The sequence below is a fragment of the Astatotilapia calliptera genome, chromosome 22, assembly GCF_964374335.1.
Source record: "Astatotilapia calliptera chromosome 22, fAstCal68.1, whole genome shotgun sequence".
In the NCBI taxonomy this organism is placed as follows: Eukaryota; Metazoa; Chordata; class Actinopteri; order Cichliformes; family Cichlidae; genus Astatotilapia; species Astatotilapia calliptera.
In genome coordinates this window covers 36,316,668-36,329,008 of record NC_137442.1, presented here as the reverse complement: position 1 = coordinate 36,329,008, position 12,341 = coordinate 36,316,668, and the positions used below count along the sequence as shown (strand labels likewise).

Sequence of the window (12,341 nt, the reverse complement as noted above, 5' to 3'; positions counted from 1 at the left end):
ATGTTTGTATATTCCTTGTGATTTTTTCGGCAATTTTCACTGGTATCAAAATAAAATCCAAATTTAAAAATGTAATGGTTTGAAATAACATGTTACACAGTATGATCAGGGAAGATAAAGCAAATAGGCTAACGAGTGCAAAACTATTCTATGAGTATTGATATTGGGTGAAAGGACATTACAAGCCTCAGGTCTACTCGTGCACACGTGAAAAATTACAGAGATTAAACAGATCGCCAGTGTAATTTTTTTAACCTCATTTGGAATAAGTTAAAGTGTATTGCATCATATGAATATTGTTTTTTATAGGCAGTCTTCAGGGGAAATAAGCCACAGGCTTTTATTTTGACAGATCACACCGGAAACCCTGCTCGTCACGGTCGCTAACGTGACAGTCGCGGTTCCACCACATTCTCGAGCAGTCAGTCAAAGCAGCGGACAGTAAAAAGAAGCGGACGAGCAGCGTTGCGGATTTACAGAATAAACAGTGGAGCTCATAACACATACGTCCAGCCAGCTTATAAAGGTGAGCTGCTCGTATTCTTCTGTAATGGAGTCCACTCTATGAAGACAACGAAGATTTATTGGGTTATTTTGTGGGGAAGGGGGCGGGGGTGGTGGTGGTGGTGGGGGGCATCCATTCTGTCTTTTGTGCTGGAGCAGATTTGGCAGCGGTCACTGAGGTCCGCTGCTGTAGAGGAGAGATGTCGGACAAGTGTGTCCTTCAGCTTTATCTTCTTCGGCGCGTATAAAGATTGCGAGGCTGTCTTGCTGTTAACTCTTCACACAGCCAACAAAACAGGCGATCCGGGCCGCGGGAGCTCGCTGGCCCCTCATCTACAGCTCTGTGAGCTGTTTGATGTGGACTAAAGAGGGTTCCCCCGAACGTGGTCTAAAATCTGAGCAGATTTAAACCCGTTTCTCATTAAACGACTGTGTGTATACCATACGAGACCTTTAGAGTCATAGGCAGATGCACATTAATTCGGCATATATCCATGCACCTAACTGAACTTACTAAAATGTAAACTATAATAATCGTTGGCCCAGTCGTCACTCAACCGTTAACAGCGAAATAGCCTTGCTAGGAATCCGAGCCAAAAGTGGGAATTCCCTCTTTACAGAGTCGGGTACAGGAAAGGTTCAGCCGGAGAGAAAACCCAAACTCGTAACTGTTTAATGAGCCGTTAGCCTCAGACAAAAGAACAGAATGAATCCACGGGACTGTGAGTGCCCTGCTGGGTGGGATCTATGTGTAGACTCGCTCAGTGACCGGTTGAGCTGTTGTGACAGTTTGGGAAAGAAAACATCCTCCGAAAGCCCAACACGAACCACCGGTATGTCTCCAACTTTTGGTTTCAGTATGTTTGTCCTCACCTGACAGCTGGAAACACGCAGATGTGTACAGAGCTGTTAGCAGCTCACCCTGAGGTCTGAAACGATGTCCTTCTGTGTCACTCTAACCCCACCAAAAACTGGAGTGAGGTATCAGCTCTCCACCACAGTTAACTGCACAGTCTTCATGCTGCAGCTGTTTGTCAGATGTCAAAGGTGGAGTGAGCTAACCAAAGCCACTGTCATGTACACCGCCCGTCTGTCCTTACTGACTGTGATTCTATATTCACGTGAGCAGCAAAAATGCCCTCACAGCCATTCGTCTGTGTCATGCATTTTTCATTGCACACCAGGGAATGTAAATAGAGGCATTCACCTTGAGCTCCTCTCTCACATACACAATAATGGGGACAATTGATTTAGCGAGGCTGACCTTGTAGGTGTCTTTTTCTGAGACTCGTAGGTTGTGACTGACAAACGTTCAGCCTGGCTGAATGTCAGAATGAACCACACCAGAGCTCGGTGTTTAACTAATGACATCTGCGGGTGTATCTTTGGATGAGGACATAGGATAACGCTGCTTGTTTTTATTATCATTCAGCAGTCCAACGGCAGCAGGTTGTTGTCAGTAGGCTGTCTCCTCCTTTACAGAGAATCACGGCTGTTTTTAGAGTTCTGCAAAAGGACCTTTTTCTGATCCAGCATGACTGATGTGGGTTCAGTGCACAGATAAGGTAAACAACGTTGGATGAACTTGAGTGGGGCAGTCTTCCTGCACACAGATTTGTTTTGGGTTTTTTTAAACAAACCTTTGATTATTTCTTCACACTCCTGTTCTTGGTGAACTCCGTTGTCTTCCTTCCTTATTCTGGCCCACTTGTCAACCAGTAGGCATTTGACCCATGCATATATCATCCTCCTTTGGATTTTGGAGGGCTACACAGGAGCGTGTTTGCAGTGGGTGAAAACCCCGTTCCGCCTGCTATCTAAATGAAAGCGTGTAGGCAGACGGGCACATTTACAGGACCCTAAATTAGTTTGAAGTGTGTAACAACAGCCCTATGACATGTATACAGTTCAATGAGCAATAAGTTACCAGTATGACAATGTTACGATCACACAAACATATTTTCCATAATGTTATTTAAGGTGATGTTTTTCCTTCTTCGATCTGCTACCCAGAAAATACGTCGTTGGCTCGGTGACCTCAACTCCTTGTTGATGATTGCGAGGTGGAAAATCTCTGAGGCTTTGACTTGTTGTAGTTGTGCTCAGCGGCTCAGCAATCTGATGAATTTCTGTTGTCCACAGTTTAACTTTCAAACCCAAAGTATCTCCCTTCATTCCATTCATGGATTCACTGCACAGTGCCTTATAGGGTGGCTGAAGCCACAAACCTAAACTACCAGTTAATTCTTTGCTACTTCTCAAGTCTGAATGAAAACAGATGTGCAGATGGAATAATGCTGGATTAAGACACCTCAGATTGAAAAAAATCAGCTTGATTGGATCATCATCGGCTCCTTATGAGCTTCAGAGAAATGACTGCATATCAGACCGTGAGGCCTCCCCTTAAACTTCCCAATATGTCTGCATGCTTGTGTGTGGTGGCAGTGACTACATGGCAGCATGAGTTTGTGATTCCCTTGAAGCACATATCCAAATACCAGTGGCTGTGAGCATGACCTGGACATTTTGAAACCTCCAAACTGTGAGAACATTGCTGTGTGAACAAGCTTACGAAATGTGTGCTGTTTCATAAAATGTTACACTGCACTTGTACGGCAGAGTCGTGGAGGCAACTGTCAGGATACGGGGGACAAGGACAGCCACGAATGTCCAGCTTACTGGGTTTTGCTCAGCAATATGCGAAAGATCAACTGGCTGAACTGGGACACAGAATTAACAGCCTGCACAGAGGAAGGTGTTTGACCACAGCACAGGTGAAGGCTCCCCCATGCCCCCCATGAGTACTAGTGCCAAGAAACGGGAAGGCCCACAAGCAAAACTCGAGGACCTGCAGCCACTACTTGGAACGTTGTTGCAGCGCAGCAAAGCTGTTGGTTTCTCAGAGTGACATCGTTGTACCATAAATCGGCTCGGATCCCTTCTTCAGCTGCACTGTGAGAAATGCACAGATGCTGTTTGTGTGACTGATGCTATCGACACAGCATCCTGAGTTCGTAATTACAGCTTTAAATATGCCCATGAAGTTTTGAAAAGCCAGCCCTGACTGTTGTGAAACAGGCGTGTAACCCACAGCACAGATTTTCTAACACACCCTGCAAACAGGGTGTTGAGCATGAGCTGGAAGCTGGAGAAGCCTGCAGTCGAAGCAGATCCCAGGTTGAACTGTGGTTTTGTGATTCATACAGGATTCCCAGAAACTGGAGTGTGTCCTGATGAACATGTGACTGCTGTGTGAAAGCAGAAATCAGGTGTCCTTTAAAGTGCAGGACAGACTGTTCGACTTACTATTTGCAGTTTTACTGTTTACCATTTCAAAATGTGTACTTCTCACTGACTCTATAAAAAACAGCCATTTGAAGCTTGACTGTTGGGATATTGCCTTCAGCATGCAAATCAACAACAAACACTTACCTTTTCAAGAAGAACTAAAAAGATGTGTGCACATAAAACGGTGTCAGGGAAGGCAGCTGAAAGAGTTTTACGTGACACGTTAAAGAGGCGTTCGACTGGATGATCAAGGCTCAGACGTATGAGAGTGAAAATCCCTCTGAAAGGGCGACAGCTTCTTTGCAGGAAAGGCGTCAGATTATTGAACAGAGACATGAAAATAGTAAAAGATGGAAGACGTGTGTAGTGTCTTTGTCTGTGTCAGAAAGTTCTCATCCATCTGTCTCTTGTTCAGTTCGGACCTAAGCTCTCTTTGTCACGTGCCGCTTTATCTTCTGCTGCGTCTTCTCCTTGCTCATTTCCATCCTCCTCCTCTCCCATACCTCCTCCTTCCTTCACTCGCATACCTGCCACGCCTCCATGTTCATCCTTGTCTCCACACTTGTCCCCCTGCACCTCTGTGTGGTTGCAGACGTCCTCGTTTCCTGTGAGGCTCGTTTTACTCGTCTTTTTCACTCCCACACAAGACAAAACCAAACATAATTAATAGCAACGGGTGACGCAGCTTGTGTTGTCATAAATAATAGGTAAATGAAACTGTAAATTTGTTTTTGGTCGATTATTTTTTGGTTACAACAAAGCTTCTTGGAAATAAATCTTATGTTGTTGTTTAAATGGAGCCACGTTTGTAAGGAAAATGCATCTGTGGGTTGAGCAGCAGAGGTGAGGATGTGACGAAAGGCCATGAAAATCCTGCCAAATCTTCTCTGTCGGTGCCAAACAGCTTATTGTGCTATTGACTCGTGTTCACTGTTGTTTATTAGGTTGGGTAATTGACGTCTGAAGAAATCTAAGCAGCATGTGGAACAGTCCCCACAGCCTGGCGCCTCCTCATGCTGGTCACCAGCTTGGTCACACACTGCTGTGGGATCCCACAGCAGTGTGTGACCAAGCTGTATTTAAAACTGTGTTTCTCAGATGACCGACCTGCAGTGAAGGTTGAGTAAACCTCTTCAGGTGTGCTCGTTACGTGCCGTTAAAGCCTGTGTGCATGTGCAACCATCCCACAGCGTCGCCATGTCCAGTGAGGTGCAGCCGAGGCCGGACGACAGCCCCAACACCAGTGGGGGGAGTTCGGACGCCGAGCAGAGGGAGGCGGCTCCTCCGGAGCAGCCGGGCCCCGAGCAACGGGACCAGGCCCAGCCCAAAAAGAAGGAGGCCAAAATCTCCAGTAAGACCGCTGCCAAGCTCTCCACCAGTGCCAAGAGGTAAAGCTCAGTGCGCTCACTCTGTTTTGCGTTGTGCACTCTGCTGGGTGTGCGCCCGTTTAGCTTCTTGAGTAGTCGTCTGTCACTCACTTGTTCTCTGTGGTACTGCTGTTTAAATTGCTGCTTTGGTTTTGCAGTCAAAAGCCAGCATCAGCGCTGCACTGTAACCTTCTGTTAATGAGGTTACAGCAGCCACTGTGAAATAAACACTAAACACGAGATGCAACATTAGGACACTCATTAGATAACTGGTTAAATAAAAAGTAGGCGAGTTATGAAATGATGAAAGTACCGCCTGCTTGTATCTAATACATCTTTGTTGTTAAATCGAGTAGTAACAGGAAAAAACACATACTGGTGTTCTAATACTGATAATGGTGGCGTTTGGCACCTGTAAAGCAGCTGTGCTGAGCTTCTCTAAGCATGACAATACAAATGTTCTACGGTGTTATTGGATATGGAGTAGGGCTGGGCGATATAAACGGTATAATGTTGATGTTGATGATGTCATCAAGCGGCGCCTGTTTTGGTCGAAAGAATCGCAGCAGCTAAAACCATTATCATCTGCAAATTATGCCGACAGTCACAGCAAAGAGATGAAGCACTTTTGAAATATGGGGAAAGCCAAAAACTGCGCTTCCTCCACTTCCGTAACATTGATTCATTAATGTTGAATTCTCTCGCAGCTGCTCTGTTCCCATGTTGTTGCAGTATATTAATAACTAACCTCGTATTGTGGATGAATGATCTCAGTTGTTCTTCTGACTGACGTTTGGCCCGTGTACAGCATCCTGCTATGCGACTGCATTTGTCCCTGACCACCAGAGTCCCTCACGTTAACTTTTATCGAGTGGAAAAAAAATTGGCGTTCATCCTCCAGCTTCACTGTGCTAATGTTATGCTAACATAGCTGTGTCGCTAGCAATCACGTAGCACAACATTATATACCAGGTAGTCAGACTTCAGTAACCCTGCAAATGCCACTGCTGTTTAGTTTTCTGTCTTCATTTATGTTGGAAGTGATAACAGAGCTGTACGTTTGAATGTTTCAGAAATCTCTCAGTCAGAACATGCTTTAACATGTTTAGGTGGAAACTAGCGAGCTAACTTCCTGTTAACTTTTAACTCCGTTAAATTTAATAACTTCTGTTTTCATGGATGTAAAACTTAATTGTTACACCTGGTAAAGCAGCAACGCTGATGATTTAATTAAAGATGAAAGAATTTAGACGTTTTTAACTCTCAGTGTTCGTTTGACTTTGGGACCTGAAGCTGTCGGAGTTTTGGACCCAGATTACTCTGAAGCTCCTCACTACGGCAGCGTAATGCTCTGACGATCCATCAAGCAGTGCGGCTTACCAAAGTTGTACTAAAACATTTTTAACAGATTTCTGCCAAAATCAGTTCGAGGTCAGTAAGCACAACCAGAATTCATACATAAGGCACACTCTCGATTTTTGAGAAAATTAAAGGATTTTAAGTCCTTATAGTGTGGAAAATACGTTATACAGAAGAAAAGAATATATCACGATATATATCGTTACCGCACGTGCTTCAAATTATATCGCGATATGCAGCTGTCTTTAAGCCTCCAGGTCCCAAGGACAGAGTTGGTGTAGTGTCTGTTTGCACCCGTGGTGCTGCTGCCTGTCCTGCTGCCAGGCAGCAATGTCTTTCTGAATCAAACACAGGATTTTCATTTATAAGAGCTTGCAGGTTTCCCCAAACTGATAAACAGTGCATTTGCATCATGACTGAATCTAGCAGCACTGACTAACTGTGAGCTGCGGGATCAGTTTCATGATCTTTAATATGCAAATTGTCATGACCACTGATCAATGGCCATGAGTCCCATTCACAGAGAGCTGGGGAATGGCTGCAATCACAGCATTGTACGATGGTGACAGATGCACCCTTAGGCCCCTCCTCCATTCAGAGGTGGGCTTTCCCTTTTTCACATACGTGGTGGTGTTCCAGGGTAGAATAACATAGCTCTCTTTGCCACTTCTTCAAAGTATTAAGACGCAGTTCCAAAGGCAAACCCACTTGTCTGGTGCTGAGAGCGGTGCTGTTGCTGAGGTTGGGGTCATCCTGTAATCTCTTACAAACTACCTCCAGTGTTTTAGTGACTGGAACACAAGTGAAGAGAGATGTGACATCGTATGAGACCGTGGTTTCATCTGCCTCACCTTCTCTTCAAAACCCAAGCTGTTCTGGATGTGGTGTTCAGAGCTGCCTACCAATGGGCTTGAGCTGGTTTGAGTCAAGCAATCCATTAATGTGAAAAGGGATCATCTCTGAGTCAAGGATGGTCCAAGGATGCAACTAAGGGTGCATTTACAATGCTGTGATCTTAGCCTTGGCCATTGATGGTCATTGGTACATCGTATTGCATATTAATGATCACGAAACGGAGCTCACAGCTGATTGTTACAGAGGGGTGCTCGTGTTGGTCATTACACAGATGTTATAAGGTTGTAAACCTGCAGTCAGCTGAGACTGAAGAAGCCACCTGGATGATGATGAAACGTTTCTCAGCTTCCTGGGATTTTCTTACCTGAAAGATTCAAGTTTTGTTTTTATTTACATTCATTAATTTTGTGTGTAAACAGCTGATTATGAAGGGCTGATGTTAGCTGATTAATACACCACAGCACGTCATCGCCACAATCCCTGGTTAACTAATTAATCATTGATGATTGGTTATTAATGCTGAATACAGTATCACTTAATGTATTATCACTTACCACTAGTAAATGGCCTGTATTTGTATAGCGCCTTACTAGTCCCTAAGGACCCCAAAGCGCTTTACATACCCAGTCATCCACCCATTCACACACACATTCACACACTGGTGATGGCAGCTACATTGTAGCCACAGCCGCCCTGGGGCGCACTGACAGAGGCGAGGCTGCCGGACACTGGCGCCACCGGGCCCTCTGACCACCACCAGTCACTAGTGTCATTAACATAGTTAATATCAGCACTATTGTACATACTGTACATTGTTGCTCGTGTCTGTGCCTCGTTTGTTGTGTGTCTGTTTATTCCACTGACCTCTTGAAGGGAACGAGGAATTTTCCTCAGCATTAATAAAATTCTTATCTTAATTGTTTAACAGCAGGAAGCTGTTTAGAGGCCAACAAGCAAAAAATAAATCAACAAACTGGAAAAAGTCCTCATTATGTCACATGTTGCTCTGTTACTCACCAGTTCATGGCAGGTTGAAACTGGGTATACTGGTGTGCTGACACTGGTTGTCTGGCCAGCAGCAGAGAGCTGCTCCTATGTTGATGCCAGAGCTGCTGAGAAAGTGCTTGTTGTTCTCCACACCGTCACTTATCGGCAGCTGTGCTGTTGATGAACGACATGCAGGAAGTGCAAGAACAGCTTTACCTAAATAAAGGCGTTATTCTACTACTCTTAATTATATTATCTGGGAGCTGCTTAATTAGTGTCAGATCCAGTCTGCAGCAGCTCCAAACAGCCATCATCAAGTGTTCCTGTCCCGCATGGGCACACACAGGTGGGCTGAAAACACTGAGAGTCAGGTGGAGACCAGAGATGGACCACTTTGAACTTCATTGGCTGGTTGTGATTTTCCTTCTTAGTACAAATACTGTAAACCTTTATTTCATGGAAGTCAGATGTAATCACTCTTTAGGTCTTCATTTTTACTCAAAACTGCAGCAGTTTAGAGCACACACACACACACACACACACACACACACGTGCACGCACGCACACACACACACACACACACACACACACGCACACACACACACACACGTGCACACACACACACACGTGCACACACACACACACACACACACACACGTGCACACACACACACACGTGCACACACACACACACACACACACACACACACACGTGCACGCACGCACACACACACACACACACACACACACACACACACACACGCACACACACACACACACACGTGCACGCACGCACACACACACACACACGTGCACGCACGCGCACACACACACACACACACACGTGCACGCACACACACACACACACGTGCACACACACACATGCGTGCGCACACGCACACACACATGTGCACGCAGTAGTTGAGGAACATTGGCACGTACAGGTAACTTTATCTACACATGAGGCTGGTTGCAGCGTGGCAGTGCTGCGTGTTCACTGTGTCATGTAGGACTGCTGTGTTCCTGCTGTTATGCTGGAGCTCTTTAATCCAGCTGATAGTTGTAATTTACTTTAATATAACTTGTTATTTAATGAATATTTAATGAAATAGAATTTACATTTGGATTTAATAAAACAAACAGGAAAACACAAGAACAGATTATTATTTTTTATTAAGATGAAAAAATCCATTTATCGACATACAAATGTATTTATTTTATAGAAAAAAATGTTGAATCATTTCTCAGAGAAGAACACCCAAATCTTACATTTGGGAAAAATGTGTTTCTTACTTGCCTAATAAATAATAAAATCATTTTTAGTTATTAACATGTTTTTTCCCTAAAATGTTCTAATATAATCTGATAAATGAGTTTCCCACGGTCTGTGAAGTAAGTCTCAAAATGACAGCGATGCCAAAGACATGCTGCACAGCAGCGTTACAGCTGTGTACTGTGGCTGTCTCACACTGCTTTGTGTGTTTGAAGTGTCTTTTAATAAAAGCACAAGGAGTGCAGTGAAGTCGCTGCTGAGGCTCATACTTTCTTTCAGCAAAGATTTGGTTTGATGTGTGTGTGGACACTCGGTGTGGACTATGTGTGTCCACACAGAGTGTCCACACAGTGTGGACACTCTGTGTGGAGCTGGGAAAGAGCCATCTGAGAGAAATGTTTATAGTTCATATCAGGGTTTGGTTACATCAGTCAGCTGCTTAAATCTGTTATCCCCCCCCCGCGTGCTTTCTAAAGTGGGCTCTTTATTTCAGCTGTTGTGAGGCGAGACAATGACTGGGACTGTAACGTGTAGAGGACAGCACTTAATCACAGCCTTTGTGCACACAGTTTGCAGTGCGTGCACTCTGCTTTAAAGAGCCCAAACATCAGACTGTCTGCGCCCCTTCCAGCAGAGTCGTTGTCGTTTCGAGCCTGGACCGTGTCTGTTGGGGTCGTGTGCGGTACGACTGTTTGAGTGTCCGTGAACATTTTCAGCAGTCGTTGTGTTTTTGGGAGTTAGCAGCCCAAACATTAGCACGTGTGCTGCAGGCTGCTCCTCTTGGACTGTGTGTGTCAGGATAACTTGATGTGGCTCTAACTCTAATCCAAGCACACGGCTGACTTGGCCTGGTATTATTCTCGCTGTCATTGGCCTGTTTGCTGGCTGTCAGAGCACGGACAGGACTTTTATCGACTTTATGACATATTTCTACTGAGGAAGCTCATCCATGATGATTATCTTCACCACGTGAGTCATGTTAGTTTTTGTTTTGTATGAAATACATTTTCACATCTTGTTGTATCTGTTACATCAAAAGCCGTCCACGTGCTGTATTCACACTTTGAAAATCATAATGCATATATGACAAATGCTTCATCGTGCAGCATTTCATCAATGGGAGTGTGTGGATTTGCTCGTGCGTGCACTGGATATTATATCTATATTATTATATGAAATGAGGTCAGTCATAGCAGACGCTGCATCAGATACATACAGAGAGGACCTCTCGTCCACAGTGGGGGCCGTGCCATAAAAATAAGGACCTCGAGGGTAACCACTTAAGGTTTATTTGACTGGTAGCTTTTGTAATAAATCATCAGGTGCTGCACATGCAAAGCTGCTTGTATACGTCATAGACTGATCCACATACATGCAGAGTGTAACAGTGTATTCATGCACTGTGGAGCCTCGTGCACACGCATGAAGAACTGGGACTATAATCAGAGGCGCCTTTCCTTTCAGGTTCATCTCACTGCTCTCACTAACAGGTTCCCAGCTGCACTAGGGCTGCTCGATTATGGCAAAAATGATCATCACGATTATTTGACGATATTTATTTAACCCTTTAAGACCTACTATAGAACCAAGTCCACCAGAGCTTATATTATTTTTGTACATGCTGTAGTGCCATTTGTGGGAGCATTTCAAGTTGCTATACATCAATACAACTGTTATAGCCCATATTTTAATAATATGTATGCATTAAGTCCATAGTAACTACATAAATTGCAAAAAAGTGCAATAAACTACAAAAAAAATTGAAAATTGCTTTTGTTTTGTTTACATATATTTCTACTTGGAGAAATTTAAGAGGTTTATCCCTCAAAACTTTAAATACAATAAAGTTGCAAAAAATAGTTTACAACAACAGAAAATTTATTTTGAGTGTCTTCATAGTTTTATTTTGGAGATACAGCAATTTTTATATACTGCAGGAAAAACAAAAAACAATCCTATGATGCAAATTTGCAAAGAAAACAGCAGGTGCATCATTTCACTGTGGGAAGTGTTACGAACAGCTGATGGATCGGCAAAGCGTGTTTCTGGAGTATTATGTTTTTGTTCCTGCAAGAGCTTTTTATGCAATTTTTGCAAAGCTATATGTGGAAGGAAACCGTGACCGAGGACAAGCTGATGGCATCAGATGTAAGTACAACTCCTCCGGTTTCATATGCAAAACAAATTATTGCGCTAGCTTACACGGTTCAGGTTCTACAGGGATTTAAAAATAGTTACACAACACGGAGCGTGCTGCTCTGACCGGCTTTAAAGGGTTAACAATGACTTTAAAAAAATAATATAAAATAGTGTGCAACACCACTGAAGTTTTTTTACCTCTCTTTTCAACCAACAGCAGTCACTCTCCTCTCCAAATAACTTCTGCTTAGCTTTCCGAGCTTCCCTCGGGTCCTCTTAATCAGCGGTCTCCAACCTTTTTTGCGCCACGGACGGTTTATGCCCGACAATATTTTCACGGACCGGCCTTTAAGGTGTCGCGGATAAATGAGGGAGGGGCTAATAATCGGCTCAGTCATTTTTAATGATCGTTGAAAGCCCAGATCGTAATCGTGATTAAAATTCGATTAATTGAGCAGCCCTAAGCTGCACTAGTCAAATTTTGGCACCTCAGAAAATCCTGAAGCTGTTTCACGACTCAAGTGTGGAGGTTGTGTTACCGGCTCCTGCTCCTCGTGTTTCCTCCCCATC

At 44.1% G+C, this 12,341-nt stretch overlaps 2 protein-coding genes across 4 annotated transcripts in view; both read left to right on the top strand.

The window, feature by feature from the left end:
* Positions 1-12,341, top strand: part of rpl15 (ribosomal protein L15) — a 110,069-nt gene that overhangs the window by 12,653 nt on the left and 85,075 nt on the right. The window lies entirely within an intron of this gene.
* The window catches only part of LOC113014189 (ubiquitin-conjugating enzyme E2 E2-like), a 65,610-nt gene continuing 53,651 nt past the window's right edge, over positions 383-12,341 (top strand). For 2 of the 3 annotated variants that reach the window (XM_080295806.1, XM_080295805.1), the window contains exons 1-2: positions 385-526; positions 4,983-5,180. In XM_080295806.1, coding sequence (XP_080151932.1) covers positions 4,990-5,180 — 191 coding nt within the window. In that variant the 5' untranslated portion in view covers positions 385-526; positions 4,983-4,989. Of the gene's footprint in view, positions 527-4,982; positions 5,181-12,341 lie in introns of all 3 variants that reach the window. The other variant, XM_026155555.2, reaches the window with a different exon arrangement.